General features: G+C 43.8%; 1 protein-coding gene across 8 annotated transcripts in view; it reads left to right on the top strand.

Moving 5' to 3' along the window:
• The window catches only part of FBXW11 (F-box and WD repeat domain containing 11), a 99439-nt gene that overhangs the window by 63328 nt on the left and 18060 nt on the right, over positions 1-18051 (top strand). For 7 of the 8 annotated variants that reach the window (XM_006906512.2, XM_015585207.1, XM_025043087.1 and 4 more), the window contains 3 exons: positions 7249-7435; positions 8294-8384; positions 15393-15530. In XM_006906512.2, coding sequence (XP_006906574.1) covers positions 7249-7435; positions 8294-8384; positions 15393-15530 — 416 coding nt within the window. The remainder of the gene's footprint in view (positions 1-7248; positions 7436-8293; positions 8385-15392; positions 15531-18051) is intronic. The other variant, XM_025043088.1, reaches the window with a different exon arrangement.

Here is an 18051-nt window from a genome sequence, read left to right as displayed (position 1 = left end):
GTGTAGGCTAGGAAGCCAGAGACTGTGGGAAGTGGACGGAATGCCCCGCAGCACACATGTTGGTTATTGGGGTGATTGTGCAAGTGATGGTGCGGTGCAGGATATTTCAAAAATTAGTGCAAAAACTGAAATCACTTATAGTTCAGATGACTCTAGAAAATTCCTTAAGTCGACCCTCGTATAGAATACATGGTTTGCAACCCAACTCAGTAATATTTACTTTTAATTATGAGAGAAAGAAAGAAAGAGGAGTGGGAAAAGAGAAAGGTATGCTTTTAATTGCATGGGAGGAAGGGAGAGGAGGGGGGATTTGAGAATTAGAGGTGGCTTTCAGCATGATGAGTGCACACGGGGTGCAGCTCCCGTCTGTGCAGCGCAGGCCCCAGAACCCCCATCGTGCAGGCCTTTCTCCTGACTCAGGCTGCATCTCACACTGAGGAAAGTCGAAGTAGTTTTTAAAGTCGATGGTGGTGGTGGTTCCTCATAAGTGCTTTTCACTAAATGAAGTTACGCCTCATTTTTCTCAAGCAGATCTGTTTATTGTTTTTTTTCATTGCCTTCTACTTATAGTTTTATTTTCCCCTGTAATTTGCTTCTCAGACATTTAAGAGTGCCAGGGACCTCACCTTCTATTGACAGAATATCCACGAGGTGGCACTGTTGTTCTCTTGATTTGTAGAGTGTAGTTCAGAGGAATCCCTTTTTCTTGGGGAGTGTATGGTCTTGGAGAAGAGACAGAACAGATGAACATGTGTTATGTATATAAATATGGTTAGTATAATTGCATACAATTCAGTTTTCATTATAGCAAATTTTAAGGCATTGTCCATATCTCTGTTAAAGCAGAATTTTGTGGTATTGACTATTACACAAAATGAATGGACCATTGGCTGGGACATGGAAATATTTTTGTTAAAATGCTGTTTGTTTTCACAGGATTTGATCTGAACATATATACATATGTCAGTATGTATCATACGCATGGATCTAATAGCTGGGGACACGCTGGCCGAATTGGTCGTTAGTCAGTCTCTAGTAGACTTGGATTAAACCTGGCATTAGTTCCTTAACCCAGACCCAAACTTCAGAGCGTTAGGGGAGAGACAGGGCCCTGCGTATGTTCCCACTTAGATTTAATAACGTGCGGAACAGCTTGCTGATCAGCGCTTAGCTTTTACTATAGGTGATCTTGAGTTTGAATTTTCACTCTGATGAAATTGACAGTCAACTTAAGACTTCTTTTGATTGTGAAAACCATTAATTCTATTATAATCGTATGTAGTTCTGACTTTTTGGTGCTCACTGTGACTATCATACCTGTCAGTATAGGGAAAACGGAAAATGTTTGTGGTCTCTGGCTCCTTTTGGTTCAGTGGAAAAAGTGATAATTATGATATGCTTTTCTAAAAATCATGGTAAATGTTTAGTCTGCAATGTCAATTTCTGCAGGCTAAGTTTGTGGTTTGTAAGAACTGTCGTTAAAGGGAAAATTTATACCATTTGAAGTAGAAGCAGATTGTACTTCAAAACGCATGATAAACATTGGCGATCCATTTGGTAAGGTGTCTAAGCAATTAAGAATTTCGAAACATTTAGCTTCTTGGCCATGGTTCATTCATTCGTCCTATCCCCAGTAAAGACGACACATCACTGTGGACCGTACGTGTGGCAGACTCGATCAGTGGTCTTGGAGCTGTGGAAGAACCAGCGCGTAGCTCGGGCCTTAGGCTAGGCGCTGCACCAGAGACCCCCGCGTAGCCACGGAGAGCGTGGCCGTCGGCTCAGACGCCCTTCAGTGTGAACCCAGCCCCTGCGCAGTAGCACAGGAGCCCGTTTCCTTATCCCTGTGGCAGTAATAGTACTGCTGCTTCATGGGATAGCGTAAAGATCACAGGATGTATGTCATGTGACTGGCATCTGGTGGGTATTCTGAGGATGGCAGCGTAAAAAAAAATAATAATAATAATAATAAAATAAAAAGCCCAGAGAAGCAGGAAACACCTGCTTCTCCAGAGGTAGTAAGATTTATTGCCAGGAAGTTTTAATTATTCACCCACTAATTTCCAAATTGATTCATCCTGACATCATATAGGTAGGTGTATGTGGCACTTTGTTGGCCCAACGAAGTGTCGGACTTTGTGACCTGGGCATCATTTCACTTCATTTCTGTCTGAATCCGTAGGTCAGTATATTCCAAGATAAAGGCATCCAATGACTGTTGCTGTCAACAGTTTTGTGTGTGTGTGTGTGTGTGTGTAAGGTTTCTGACTTCAGATTTTATAGCCACATAGATCTGTGACCAGGAAGGGGGAAGGGACAGCAGAGGTGGGTGGGGAAGGAAGTTTCTTTGCAGCTGTTCTTTGAAATGTGTTTCTAAAATAATAAGCGTTTCTATAAGTGCATGATCTAAGCAGCTGTGTTATAACTGGCTGTAGTCAAGGGCATTGAGCTGCTATTACACATTTGAGTTTGATTTTGATAGTGTTATTTACATATTGAGCTTCGAAATTTGTGCCTTATAATTGTTTTAATTTATTATTGGAATTTTTCCGGACTTTCACCTTGTCCCTATAATTAGCAATGGTAGCACGTCTTCAGCATTGTGTGTGCAGGATCTTAGCCTCATTTTTCTGAGGCCATTATGTCCTCTGCTGCCTTGGGAAGGGGGTGGGGTGGTGGGAGATGGAGGAGTCTCAGCATGGTGGAGTAAATGAGAGCCAGACATTGGTACCTAAGGAAATGCTTAGTTTTATCACCTCAAAGCGCTTTTTAGCCCTGGCAAATGGACCGCCTTATGCAGTAACTTCTTTGTCTGAACAGGCTTGAAACCAGAAAGTTTCAAGGTCTGCACGGCTTCTGTGAGTCTACTCTTAAATGCTCAAACAGAAGTTGTGTGATTCCTAGCCTTCAAATATTTAAGGGGATGAGACTTATAACCAAGATATTAGAGGGGGCTTATTTAGTGCTTTGCTAGAGGAGGTGTGTAATATTTTCTCTCAGAAAATAACAAAGAGGAACACTGCTTAGCTCCTTGACCAACAATATCAACTAAGGGGATTTGGGGACAAGGGAAGGGAACAGAATGATACTCATCAAGCACTTCTGTGTCTGGCTCCTTAACAACCTCCTCTAATTTACCTTCCCAACCAGGGCGGGAAGTTCCTTCTCTGTAAAGAGGATATTGAGAGTACCCGTCTCAGAGGGTTCTCGTGCAGGTCGTGTGAACTAATCTGTTTCAACGTTGACTGTCATGTCTATTTTGTGGAAGACCGAGATCCAAAAAGGAAAACTGCTTGCTTCAACCAGGTTATCTGACTCTACAGCCAGCGCATCTTCCAAGAGACCAAAACATGCTGCTTCCTAGGAGGATGAAATGAATTTAAAGTATTATCCAAAGGAAGTAAACCAAGTCTCATTTGTATTACCGAGATGCTGCTGAATTAGACTGATAGCCTTTGAAAGAAGGGGAACTATTTGTTAGTAAGTGATTTCCTTATGCAGAAACTCACTGCTAGCCCAGTGGTGAGCTATGGAGGAAGAAAAATCCAAGAGGACTGTGAAGCAAGAGTGCCCAGCGTGTTAGAATTACCTGGCGGAACTGCTTAAAAAGGTAGATTTTTGGCCCTCACCATCTAAAGATTCTGACCGAGTAGGTCAGAAGAATGTCCAGGGAATCTGTTTTTGTTGCTTTTGTTTGTTTTTAAAGTCAGCAACCACGAGAGATTCATACATAACCACACAGGCTTCTGAGAAACATCTCCCAGACCACCCAATCAGGCCGAGGCCTGGATGCTGCTTTCCCAGTTCATATACAGACGAGCGGACGTTGCAGCCATCAAGACCTGAAAAGGCAAATGCAGTGCATTCTGGACTCGCTGTTTGTTTCATCTCTCAGAGCAGAAGACGCAGGAGATGCGGTTAAGAGAGTGTTTACAACCAGCTAGGAGGATTTGGCTGGCGATACGGAAGTAATACAGACCTTGAAAAGTGACTCTATGCTAATGGCACATGTAGAACTAGAAGACAGTCTGATAAGTACCCCAGCGTTGGACAGATCCAGGGAAGACCTAAGTTTATTAGCCCTTGGATAGAGATTTTAAAGAAAATGATTAAAGGGCAGAGAGATTGTGAAATTTGGAATTCCGATGACTGTTTTGTCAGTCCTAGCGGTGGAGTGGCCCAAGCAGAACCATGTGATTATCTGGAGATTTCCCTAATCATAAATAAACATGGGCGGAAAGAGGGAAGAAAGGGGCACAGCATCATGGAGACACAGAAAGGCAGCCTGAACCTTAGAGCATGGTATCAAGACGGCAAAACCCTGATAATGTAAAATTGTCCAAAATGGATAAGTAAACGGGAAAGTTGAAAACAAACACAAACATCATCTCGGGAGCACAGTGTGAAGAATGAAGGGACGGTGTCTTCGCAGTAGATCGTGCAGCGATGATAGGAAGAAGCCGCACGTTTCCACTCGTCACTTTTTTTCTTTCCCCACTAAGAATAATGGTTTTAAAACCACAAAAAGATAGAAAAATTATAGTCCAAGAAAGCTGTGACGTGTTTAGGAAACATGTAGCGCCTGTCGGGTTTTAAAACCACAAAAAGATAGAAAAATTATAGTGAAAGCTGTGAAGTGTTTAGGAAACATGTAGCGCCTGTCAACAAGTAGGCCTAAAGCCATTGGTGCAGGATGGGGACAGAAGCTGTAGCTGTGAGGATAGGAATTGTGGGACACCGAGGAGTAACGGAAAACCGGAGGCAGAGCTGCTGGGCACCCCGTGCCCCTTTCAGCTTGCCAGCTGTGTTTGGTGATTCTGCGTGGTAGTGCCCCGAGGCGATTGACGCGCAGATTTCCTGGTTTTAAGAATTGGACAACCGGAGTGAGTGTATTTGGGGGATATTAGCTGGTAAATTTGATGCCACACTCCAGCAGAGTTCTTAAGTGGATCATCAAGCCAGCCGCAAAGACCCCAGGCTTGTGTCCGCCTGGAGGGTGTGTACGGAGTGCCAAAAGCGTTAGCTCTGAGAGGTGGGATTTAGGGGTTTTTAATGTTCTGCTTACATGCATTCTACCACTTTTCTGTAATGAACATGAATCATATGTTAAAAAGGGACACAAAGCAGCTAGTGCCAACTTGTTTTTAAAAAACGCAATACCAACTGCACGTAGTAAGCACCAGCAAGGGATCGCACCGAGCAGCCACGCCGGCTTCACTGCTCTCCTCGTTGGACAGATTCCCAGACCAGCAGGTCAGAAACGCGGTACGAAGGCGGCCATGTCCTCATGGGGCAGAGTTCCTCCAGATATCCCCAAGGACTGAGGAGAGGTGTGGGCTGGACGCAGCCGCCCAGATCGCGACAGAACCCGTAGCGCAGTGCTGGCACCGTGACAGTGTTCAGTGAGTAGATCAGGGACAGCCTGGAGGGACAGCTCCAGAACCGTGGCGCTGTCCTTGGTTCTGACCCATTTGACATGTTTGCCCACAAACTTGGGAACAAGGACTTCCTCCGTTTGCCCCCCGTGCAGATCCGGGGTGGAATACCCACTCTTCTGGATGACAGAAGGTTCTAGAGGCTAACTGGGGCGGTCAGGTAAAGCTGCAAAGGCAAATTATAGTAAGGACAACTGCACCCACCCCTCCAGATAGGCATACAGATACCGAGTTGGGGGAATTGTTTCAACAGAGGTCTTGGGGAGAGGCCTAGGATTTTGACTTACTGCCATCTTAGGGGTCTACTCGATACGACTATTAGGCGCAGGCACTGTAATCTCCAACTGCATTAACAGATATCATGACGTGTGCAGGAAAAGGTCGCGGCCCTAGTGTGGTCCTCATTATCTGATCATAACTCGGGTCTCAGGTCCAGTCCAGAGTAGGAAAGTTTACATGAAGGCCTGTAAACCGTGATCAACAGTGTAATTAGTCATTCTCAGAGTCGAAGAAAATCTTCGTTTGTAAAGCGTTTCTTGAGCATCATCTCATTTCGATATTTTCAAAATGGGGCAAAGATTGCTATCACCACTTTATACCGATGAGAAAGCAGAGGCTCCGAAAGTGTAATGATTCACCTGTATCCTGCCAGGTTCCTGCTGCCGTGCCGCCTGTGACCTTGAGAAGGAGAACAGATACTAAGCTCGTGTGGTGCTTTGTCTTTAGAGTCTTTTCATGAAACCCATGTGAGTCTCACAGATAGAGTGGGAAGGGACAGTCGTTGCTGGTGATTGCCGCATTGCGTGGTGAGAAAGAAACCCCAGGGCACGGACGTCTCAGCGTTCGTTTCGCGTCGCAGGACTGCTGCGTGCTGAGCCTGGATTTGAAGCCGGAATTTTCTGCCTGTTTGTTGGTGTTCCGCCACTACACAGGACGGGCCCGAGGAGGGGCCTTGGTTCTCGTAGCCTCGGAGGACGCGCCTCGAACCGAGGACGGGCGTTTACAGGAGGCCGTAACGTGGGCCATGGTGATCTCACTTTGGAATGCCAGGCAGAGGCTGGATCTCAGTCTTCTCTGAGAGGACCCTGGCATTGTGTGGGAGGGAGAAACCGCCTCAGGTTCTAGAATTTGTAGACACATGGCTCTTGATCTTGAGAATTTTACCTACTCAGAGACAAATGATCAAAAGAGATACACCTAAGTGCACTTGACTTTAACCGTTGGATTGCCATTTACCTTTGTATAAGCTTTTGAAGATGTCAGCATTTCACCTTTTTGTCTCCTTAGCCCTAAGGGATTCACACGGGTTCGTGGATTCATAGGGCGATTTGTTACGAGAGACAGTAAATCAGTGGGGAGAGAACACAAATGTTGGATCAAGAGGTCAGAGTTCCAGCCCTGGCTTTACTACCCTGTAGCTGCGAGACCTCGAGTGCTTCACCTCTCTGTGCCTCGTTCGTCTGTAAACTTTGGGGAGTTATTGCCCCATAGTGGTTTGAAAAGAGTTATGTAAAAGTGAAAATAAGTCGTCATCATAACTGACAGATACATAGAACTGCTCAGGATCAGCATTTACACACAGTAACGGTTGCCATCAATTGTTTTATCTTTAAAAATCTGAACCAAAAAGAAGTGTGTACGTTTATGAGGTCCTGCGTGTGCACATCTGCAGGACTGTTGATACTGCTGAAGCACGGGGCCTGCCGTGTTTCAGCTCAAGGGTGCTTTCTTTGACGCTTAGGAAATGGTGACTGACTGGTGCATCTTCCTCTCCCTTGCCATCCCTCCACTCACTGCCTTTTCTGTTTTGCAGAGCAAGGCCTAGATCACATAGCAGAAAACATTCTTTCCTACCTGGATGCCAGGTCTCTGTGTGCCGCAGAGCTGGTGTGTAAAGAATGGCAGCGAGTGATCTCGGAAGGAATGCTTTGGAAGAAGCTGATCGAACGAATGGTGCGCACTGACCCTCTGTGGAAGGGACTTTCAGAAAGAAGAGGGTGGTAAGTTCGTTCTCGAGAAAAAAAGTAGTTTCGACCTAGGGTCAGTTGGATTACTCAAGAAAGCAGTCAGACTTGCCAAATGTGGGGGCCTGTTTTAAACAAGCGGGAAAAGATGAGTGGTCAGGAGTTAGCGGGGAAAAGTTAAAGCTGTCAGAAGTTTTCCTTCTGAAATGTATATTTCCTTTATAGTTATCAGCTGTTAAGAAGTACTGTGTAGTTTGAGTGATTTGGCTTCACAAAGCTGTGTATTTACGCTTTTCCTTTCTCATGTTTCTTAGGTGATGGGACCATCACCAACAGATAGATAAGGGAAAAAACATGAGAAAGTCCGGTAAAGCCATTCCGCTCTGCGTTATTGTTCCTGGTTGGACATAATGCACAGCAGGCAGGCTTTTATAGAGAAAACCCGTTAACTTAAACACAGCTTTATCACTCCACGTGTCAGTCACCTGGCCCGGTCGGCACAGAGGAAGAGCCGCACGTGGGAGGAAGTAGAGCTGGTCGTGGTGTGGGCGCGGGTTAGGGCTGTATTTTCTTTCTGGGAGGAAGTTTGATGTGTACCAAGTTAGATTTTCCACAAAGCGACATTGGCACTTTTTGTTAAACTGTAGAATGAAAGGCGGGATTATTGTGTGTCAGGTATTCAGAAAATGAAAGGCCAGGATTGTGGTAGAAAGCTGTAAATTGAAGTAAATTTGTGTCTAACGTGTTTAAACTCAGAAATCCTGCTTTTCGAACTGTGAAAGCTCAGTTTGAGTCAAAAGACTTGAATGATACAATATTTTTGTAAGCACCATGTTTAAATAAAATTCTCCCTTTCTGTGCAAAATGTAACATCTGTTTGTTTTTATTTGCCAGGGATCAGTACCTGTTTAAAAACAGACCCACAGATGGCCCTCCCAATTCATTTTATAGGTCACTGTACCCAAAGATTATCCAGGATATAGAGGTAACTTTATGATTTATCTGTTTCATGGGCTCTTTGTGTCTCGTTCTCAACTTTTTATGTTGCCATAGAGTGTTGTGTTGATCTAAAATCATGGAACAAGTGAAAATTTTAAGTTGAACTCCTGGAGCAAATGTGTCACAATGTACAACCTGTAGCTTTCCTCAGAGTAGATAATGTCTTTTTGTAAAAAATGACCTAACTTTTTTAAAATGTGAAATGCTTCTGCAAGGCCACTACTTAATTACAACATTAATCCAAGATCAACTTTTTACTTTGATAAATTTTCCAAAATCCAAGGCTCAGTTTTTCAGGTAAGCACTTTTTCAGTTTTGAGCCATATCTGGAGAACTAGCGAAGGCACAGTCTCAGTTTCCTCTGTAAATTTCCCATAATTTTTCATAAAAAATGACTCAAGTATGAGTGTAAGCAACAGTTAAGTGGCTTTTATGGAGCCAATTACGCTTCTGGACATGTTGGATTTGAGTGCAACTTCACCAGCCCAGGAAAACTCTGTAAACTCGATGAGAAGCACTGGAGATGTTTGATGTTGTTCGTGTGTTCTAATTAGTTCAGGTTTATTATTTAGCCCTTTTCCTTGAACCAGGAAAGACACGCACAGGCATTTCTCATTAACTCTTTCACATGTGTTCTTGGCAGGTCCTGGTTACTTCACTGTTTCCTTCTTGGCAGAAAAATTGAGCCTTCTCTAGGCAATGCCGCATCACCCATAAAGTTATACCCAGTTTCCCAAACGTGAGGTAACCCCCTCCCCCAGGTGATAGGCAGAAAAGTTATTGTGCCAAAATTTATTAATGGAGAAACGTGCTTTTTGGGGGGTGGGGTTCTTTTCCCCTTTTTGAGGCAGATGTGAACTAATGGAATCATTCGGTTGATGGAACATCTGAATGTGGCTGGAATATTAGTATTTAAAGCACAAACCCTTGTCTTGAGTTTTCTGCTCTCTAAAATGAGCTACAAAGTAACCTTTCCAGGAGGGTTAAATAATTTAAAACTTCTGCCACACAGATCATAAAGGAATTAATTGATCCATTGACAAAGCTTAGAATAAACATGTAGTAGCCAAAGCATAGTGCTAATTTGAATCTGTGGCTGGTGGGTGAGTTTCAGGGGAGAAGGGGGTGGGCCGTCTCTCACCCCTAGATAGTTATAGTAGGACATTGCTCGTACACGCATCATAGAAACTATTACTTTCTGCTTATCCCCCCCAACCCCCAATTACTCTTTACAAAGTATCTCAAAATTTCCTTGAATTATTTAGTAAATCCTTTATTACGAGAAGGACGATGTATAAAGTCAGTCATCAGTAAACAGGAATTTTGAAAGAACTTCGATGGGTTTGAAGATTTGGTGACAGGGACTATTTTATTTAACCCCCCATGAATGACTGCCATCATAATTGACACTGTGAACTCCGTGGCATGATGGTCGATGTGACACCACCCACCATATCCATTTCCTGAGGCGGAAATAATATTTTTAAGTTAGTGGAGGAGGCAGACGTGAGGGGAAATGGAGCTGTGGGGGAAACCCTGTTTGACAAAAAGCCTCTGCATCGTGCCGGCCTCCCCAGTGGTTCTTGAATTGTGTCTTGGGGAACTCCACGGGCTGGCCACAGGGGTCTCCTCCAGATGTCTCTGGGCTAGATTAGATCTCTTAGGAGGTGATGTTCTATGCTTTGGAACACTCACTAACAGTAACAATAAAGAAAAAGAGTGTACCATGTATGGAGCATTTACTTGTGATAGATACTTTGTTAAGCATTTTATAATACATTTTCTCGTTTAACACTCAGACAGTACCCGAAAGGTGGGTCATGTCCTTATTAAAACTGAGAAACTGAGGGTCAACACGGTTAAATAGAATGCCCAGGATCACTCAGCTAGAGACTAACAGAGTCTGTGATCAACCTTATTTTCTTCTGCACTTTATATAACCTTTTTATACTATAGATCACTGGTTGGTAAACTCATCAAAATAGAGTTCTTTACCTCTGTTTTGCAAGTACGTGTTATTCTGTTCTCGGAGTAGACACACAGCTAGAGAGTGTGTCAGCGACCCATGGATCAAACAAATGAGAGACTCAACGCCCTTGGCTCTTGTCCACGTAGCTGATACGAAACCCTCAGAAACAGAATGTAATGATTACAGGCGCTCTCTCAGTGTACCATGAACTGTGTTGTGTGACTTAACACAGATTATCGCGTTGAATTCTTACATGATGTTATCCTCATCTGTAATGAGGAGAAACTGGGACTAAGAGAAGTTTTAGAACTTGCTACGTAGTTATGGGGTTTAACTGGGGTCTGGCTAGCTCTTAGTGTTGTTTGTCGTTTTCAAAAGGGAAAATGCGAGAAGCGAAGGAGAAAGAAGTCTGTGGCTATATGCCTGCAGACTGCTAGGTGATCTTCTTACCTTTCTCTAACTGTGTGAGTGCTCAGTGTCCTTGACCGTCAGTTTAAAAAAGGGCACGAGTTCAGATAGAATTAGTTGACCTTGTTTTAGTCCAGTTTCGGGAAAGGTAGTGCTTTAAAGGGTTTTAATTAGGCCCAGTGCCCAAAGATAAATTACACCCCTGATGACAAGTGGGTGTTTGTGTCCCCTCCCCGACTGCCACACACGGCTGCCAGTTCACAGCACCTTTTTCTTTTTCTCCTTCTAGCTCTCCCTTGACAGCTCTAGTTCATGCGCTGGCTCCTGTCATCTGTGCATTCCCAGATTTGGCCCTGATGAGCAGATGACCCTGCCCTTCCACCTTGACCCAACAGAAATTGACTAATTTTTAAGGAAAAAGTAGAGAACCTGGCTTAGTGTGGCCAGTATGATTCAGGAAATGAGAACGTGAGAAACAAAGTCTGGGGAGAATAAAAAAAGAATTCTTAGCCTTCTGTAAAGCTTCGTCTCTCATGGGTGTTCCCGACACACACGGTGCGGGGCGGAGTGGTCAGAGTGCCTCTGAATTGAGAAGGAATTCCTGAGGAACCTGAATGCATTCCTCAGAGAAGCAGCTGCATTTCTTTGGTTATCTGGAGTCTTAATTGTTATCATTATTATTAATGGCGAGCGTACCGTTAGGTACTTTGCTACAGCGATTTAATTTAATTCTCGAATTGTCAGGACTGAGATTCTTAGTCCAAAGCCCATGCTCTTTTCACTCTCCCCCGCCCCCAAGTGTCTCTGCGGAAGATGGGAGTTGTTCTGATAGACTCAGAGTTCTGACGTCTTGAACTTGGCTTTTTCCCTCTGCCATTTCAGAGTGGTGGCACGCTCTCCATGTAACATGCCCTCTTCCCCTTCTTATTCACCGTACTAGACCCCTCGAAGCACTGTCCTTGGAACGGACCGCTAGTTAAATGATGGTGTGTCGTATCGCACCTTTTAATCAACCACATTTTATGCAGGGAAAGTGGGGAGCTTTTTTTGTGGTTTGCAAACTTGATATTAACATTGTCCTGACCAGAAAATGCTAAAACTTGCCCACCCACTCAGTTGTGTTTAGGCTTCTAAAAATAATGTTATTTCTCCATACTCAGACATCTGTTTTCACTCTGTTGCCAATTTAAATGCCGCTGTATACTCTGTGTATCATGGCTACTTTCCCAGCATTTTGAAAATTCGCACAGGGTAAGGGGATTTTACAAGTTCTCAAAAACACGAACTATTCCTCTACAGTAGCCACACGGCGTGGTGCCTGGGTGAAATGCAGGTATCTGCGTAATTACAGGGCTGCACCTGCACGTGCCCTGTCCGCCTGCTGCTGACATGAAGGTAACTGTGGAGTTGCATTTGCAGGCTGGGCCCACTTCCTGGGAGTGGTCAGGCAGGGCTCAGGGCCATCAGCTTTAAATATCAGCCTGGGCTGAGACCACCATTCCTGGCAGTTTGGTGAGAAAATTTTTTTTCGGTTACAGCCTATTCCTTTTGGCCAGCATACTCCACAAACGAGAAAGAGCGTCACTGCCCTCATTTGGAGGCACCCCAGTGAGCACTTTACACGTGTCATCTCATCTGATTCTTAACAGTTTGAAGATACTTTTCCCGTTTTTACAGAGGAGGGAACTGCAGCTTACACAGTCCGTCATTTGCCAAAGCTGCTCGTTAACCCAGGCATTTTCTACCACAGTGGGCTGCCTTCCATTTTTAAGCGTCTAGTTTCTCTAAAAAAGACCTGGCCTGTAAGCATTCTAGCAAGGGTTGAGGTCGTCAAAGAAGGTGGTAGGTGGTATTTTGGGCATAGTCCGCAGGAAGTGCTGCTTTCTTTGTGGGTGGCCTCGGGGGTGAGAGGAGCAGCCGGGCCGCTGCGTAGCAGAGCGGTCCCTCCGTGCTCTGCTTCAGGGTCGCTTTCCTGGAATTTGGAAACAAACTGCGCTTGTTTTGAGATTAAGGAACCCAATTTTAAAAACAGCCCAAAGTGGGCTCCCAGAATGAATTGATCCATCAAGAATTGTTTGGCACACTTTTTCTTTCAGAATTCAGATACGTATATTAAAAAATTAGGCTCTTTCTGGGCACTGAGAAGCTAAGCCATTTCCTGACTTCATTTGACTTAGAATGAAAGCTGTTGTCCGGCAGAGCTTTTGAGAGGCCCTGGTATTTGGCTCTTGTTTGAGGGTTGGAAGTGGAGAGCATGGCCCAGCCTTTCATGCTGGGTGCTGTTCTCCGTCGTCGGGACTTGAAGGGATGGACGTGTCACAGGCCGGCCGGCTATGCGGCCTCGGCCCAGCTCCTCTGCTCCACGGCTTCGGGAGTAGTAAAGGAATATAACCAAGTCACCCGGTTCTAGAAAACATGTTCGATAGAGTGAAGAGAGAGCATGCAGGACATACTTTTCGGTATAGGGAGTCGTTCCCCACTCCTTTGTTTTAAATTAAATTTTTTTTCAAATTCTCACGTGATAGTAAATGTGCCTTTTCCATTCATTGAAGTAGAGAGTAACAAAGCTACTTACTGAGTCAGCGTTTTCCTGCTCCGCATAGCATGCGGAGGTGTCTCAGTCACTGTCTGAAAATGCTTTCTCTAGCCGATTCCACTATTGAAAGCAGTTTTAGATATTCTATGTATTCTGGGCCCCTTCCTGAAAAGTTGCTTCTCCAGACAGATCTGTTGTCTTCTTAGACAGCGGTAGCAGAGGTAGGGTAAGTTAAATTTTTTTTTTTGTATGCTAGTCTGACATTTACAAATGCTGGAGGTGATGCTGCGGGCTCAGAAGCTCTGGCTCAGTAGCGGATGGGCAGGTGAGCTTCTCCTTGCCCCTGGCATCTCCGTGGCCCGCCTTGCATCCCCGGGCTGTGCAATCCTGCCCTCTCTGTAGGCTGCGTGTGGGAGCTCTCTGAGGGCAGGGATTATATTTCCAGACTCCTGTGCCAATTACTGAGGCCTCGACTGGTGAAACAGTCTCCTTTTTAGATGTGTGTGTATTGGTATCTACAACCCTCCATTTTTTTTTTTCTTTCTGTAAAATAAAGACAATAATTTTGGTGTGTGAGTTGTGATGGTTATATTAGCTGTAAACTACGTGAAGCGCATGGCATGGTGTTATGAAAGCATAGTGCCTCGCACGTGCCATTTAGTGAATTTTAACATGTTAGAACAGTACAGAAGCAGACTGCCTGCAAAATAAGAGGAAAGACTTTGTCAGATGTAAGTGCTTACTATGAATGAAGGTGAGATTTATCTCCGTTTTTTAGCAAAGCAACCAATTAAACTTTTAGCTATTCAGATAATTAACTGCTCAGAGCTAATCTTTAAAACTATATCCTGAATTCAGGTGCGAACAGTTATTCGGTCCCTTTTGTCGCCTAATTTCGAGGGTCAGGAGTTGACCCTTTGGTTGTTCTCCGTAGAAACGTGGCGCCCTCGCATCCCGGAAGTCCTTGTGCACACCACCCGAAGTCTCCCGGGCTGTGGCCTGGCCCGCTTCCTCACTAAACTGTGCCCCCGGTCTCATGCCGTAGCGCCGTTCATTTTCCCACGGCCTGCAGCACTTACAGTTTCTAGTCACTCTGTTGGCAGTTACATTTTATCTGGAATTGTTACTGACCTCTTTATGTTCTGTGTTCCCTGTCTGTCTCATGAGCTAGGCCTGTACTTCCTTATAGACATTGCATAACTTAGTGGAAGAAGCACGGACTCAGTCGTGAAGAAATGGGTATGATTTCTAGCGCCTCTAGTTACTAGTTTTGTGGCCTCCGGCAAATTAAACTCCTTCCTTGTTTGAAAAGGGGAAATAATAAGGACCTCATTCCAATGTTAACGTGTGGATCATTTAACCAAATAAATGTCTTCAGAGTATATCTGGTTCCGGATACTACGTGCCTAGGTACTGGCGTGGCGCCTCCCTGGAAAGCAGTATGCTTCCTGTTGATCATTGAATCCCCAGTGTCTAGCACAGTTTGTACTTGGAATATACTAGGATCTTAGGAAGCGTTGCATGAATGATGAAAGAATGAGAATCCAGGGCCGAAATGCGCCATCGTTATTCCAAAGGAGCTTCTGGAGGAAGGTTAAAAATGAATAACAAAGTTTTTTCTATAGTAGTTTAATATCTTTTCTCAACGATCAAGACAATGCTTTGGATGGAAACGCAGACTGTCACTGTATGCTTAATGTTGGCGGTGGTCTCCCGCCAAATATTTTAATTGGCGTTAGAGAGTGACCCAGCGAATTACTATTTATTTGTATGTTTTGGATGCAGATGGCATTCTTTGAACATATTGAGTTCTGTCTAGGCCATTTTTTTTTTCAAACCCAACCCCAACTCATTGGAAATCCTGTGATGGTTACCAGACGGGCAGGGAACGTTTGAGAAAAAAACATCGTTGGGCTAATGTCTTACTTGGAAAAGAGCATGATTCCTATCCACAGACAGTTATTACGCAGACCGAGGTGGGGTATCAGTGGTATGCTGTTTCTGGAAGCAGCGCTGAAGTCTGAAGTCTAATAGAATAGTCGATTCGCAAAAACTCATCTGTTGCCTCCTTTTTCCTCTAGACTATAGAATCTAACTGGCGGTGTGGACGACACAACTTGCAGAGGATTCAGTGCCGCTCTGAAAATAGTAAAGGTGTCTACTGTTTACAGTATGATGATGAGAAAATTATCAGTGGCCTACGAGATAATTCTATTAAGGTGAATGACTGTATTTTGTATGTATTATTTTTAGAACTGTGGTTACATGTTAGACACTGGAAGTGACCATCTCGTCATTTATCCCAGATCGGTTTATCTGTCCCACTCAGTCTTGGCAGCTCTCGATGTGGTTCTAGAGGTAGAGCATTTTCCTGTACTAACGCTAGACCTCTGGGTTGTCTCATGATGCCTACCTTGCTCTGAACACATTAATATTCTGTGTTCTGTAGGTGCATGTAGAAATTATCTCAGTATCACAAGGCTCTTGATTACTTTGCTCGCTGGTGGAAGTGTTGCTAACTCGCCTATAAATCAGAGTCGTTACCTTTTATGGTTTCTGAGAAAGGCTCAGATGGTAACACAGAAGAATCAGAGCACTTTTGGATGCTCTATCAAAGTTATAATTTCCATACAGGAAAACTCATTCATTTTAGCGTAAAGCTCTATGAGTTTTGACAAGCATAAAGAATTGTGTAGCCATAACGATGATCAAGATACAGAAGAGTCCCGTTATCCCCAGGAGTTCCTTTGTCCTGTCCCTTTGCGTTCAACTCTTCCCATCCCTCTAGGCACTGGCCACCACGGGTCTTTTATTCTGCCTCTATAATTTTGCCTTTTTGAGAATGTCCTTTAAATGGACTCACTCATACCGCATGTAGCCTTTTGAATCTAGCTGCTTATACCTTTCAGATTCATCTGTGTTGTTGCAGTTAGCAGTAGTCAGTTCCTTTTGCTCACTGAGTAGTATTCCATTTAATGAGTATACCACAGTGTGCTTATCCATTTACCTGCTGAAGGACGTTTGTGTTTCCAGCTTTTTCTTAACTATGTATAAAGCCACTGAAATGTGCATGCAAGATTTTGGGAGATTATGGGTTTTCAGTTCACTTACATTAAAACCTAGGTGTAAGATTGCTGACTCATATGCTAAGTGTACATTTTACTTGCTAAGAAACTGCCAAGTTGTTTTCCAAAGTGGCTATAGATTCCATTTTATGTTCTCATCAGCAATGTTTGAGATTTCCTTTTATTCTGCATCCTTGTCAGTCCTTAGTATTCTCAGTTTTTTGATATTAGCCTTCCGATAGGTATGTAGACACGTCTTGTTTTATTTCCCCAGTGACTGCCGATAATGAGCATCTTTTCACTTGTGTTTTTTTGCCATTCGTATGTTTGTTAGTAAAGTTTCTGTTCAGATCTTTTGTCCATTTTTCAACTGAGTTTTTTGTTTTTATATTACCGAGTTTTAAAAGTTCCCTTATTCTGCATGCGAGTCCTTTGGTAGATACAGTTTGCAGATACTTTCTTCCACTTTGAGACATGTCTTTTCATTTTCTTAATGATAACTTTCATAAAGCAAAAGATTTTAATTTTGATGAAATCCAGTTTCCCGAATTTTTCTTTTATGAATCATACTTTTAATGTCATAGCAAAGAAGTCGTTCACTGAGCTTTTCGAATCTGTAAATTTATATTTTTCATTCACCACATCTCATAACTTTTTGGCCATTTCTCAATAATTGTTTTTGGTGCCAATTTCTCCTTGCCCTCTAAGACTCTAATTACATAAATATTTGATACTGTCCTCAATTTTTTTTCAGTCTTTTTTTTCCCCTGCTGGATAATTTCTCTTAGCCCATCTTCAAGTCAACTGAAGTTTCCATCTTTCATCTCTATTCTGCTGTTGTCCCCCCATCGAGTGAATTTTTTTATTTCAAATACTGTATTTCATAGTTTCTGTTTTCCTGCCGAATGACTCTTTGTTCACGCTAGGCATGGTTATCTACCTCAGGGAGCGTAGTTACCGTAACTGCTTTGAAGTCTCGGCAGTGACAACATCTGGGTAGTCTCCAGCTTGTTATGTGTTGTCTGTTCCCCTGAGAAATCACTTTTCTTGCTTTTTTGTAAGTTAAGTACTTTTGAATTGTATCTTGGACATTACGGATGTTATATTGTAAAGACTACAATCCTGTTAAAACCCTCTGGAGAATATATGAGGCCCGTGCTTCTAAGCAGGTAGTTAACCTAGTTAGGCTCAGAACACTAGTTTTGCCTTGACTGCAGCAGAGGGGGGAGGGCAATGAGAAAGTTGGGCATGGATTCTAATCTCTTCTGCTTTTCAAAAGTCTTTGTCACGTTGCTTTGCGTCTGTCTTGGGCTTGCACTACTCAGAGGATGGTCTGAGACGTCAATGTCAGGTTGCTTTTTACAGCCTTTGCTCTTCTGGTTTATAGTCTGTCCGGCATGGTAGGTGGGTTTTCATATGGAATTCAGGAGATCTTTTTTTCCTAGATCATTGCTCTTTTGGATTTCCCCGTCTCTCCTGCCCACAGGGATCCTTTTTACCTTTTCCTCCAGCCAGAAAAATGGGGCTTCTCTTGGACTTGTAGTTACCTGCGCCACTGCTCTGCAGCGCATCTGCATCCCGGGTCCTGCCCTTGGGTGCGAGCCGTGTGAGGAAGGAGAAAACGGGGTCCTCCACACGTTCTTCGGTCCCCGGGGATCCCTTTCCCCATCCTTCT

This window comes from Pteropus alecto, unplaced genomic scaffold (assembly GCF_000325575.1).
Source record: "Pteropus alecto unplaced genomic scaffold, ASM32557v1 scaffold40, whole genome shotgun sequence".
Classification (NCBI taxonomy): Eukaryota; Metazoa; Chordata; class Mammalia; order Chiroptera; family Pteropodidae; genus Pteropus; species Pteropus alecto.
Note: the sequence above shows the minus strand (reverse complement) of the source record. Positions and strands in the feature narration are given on the sequence as shown.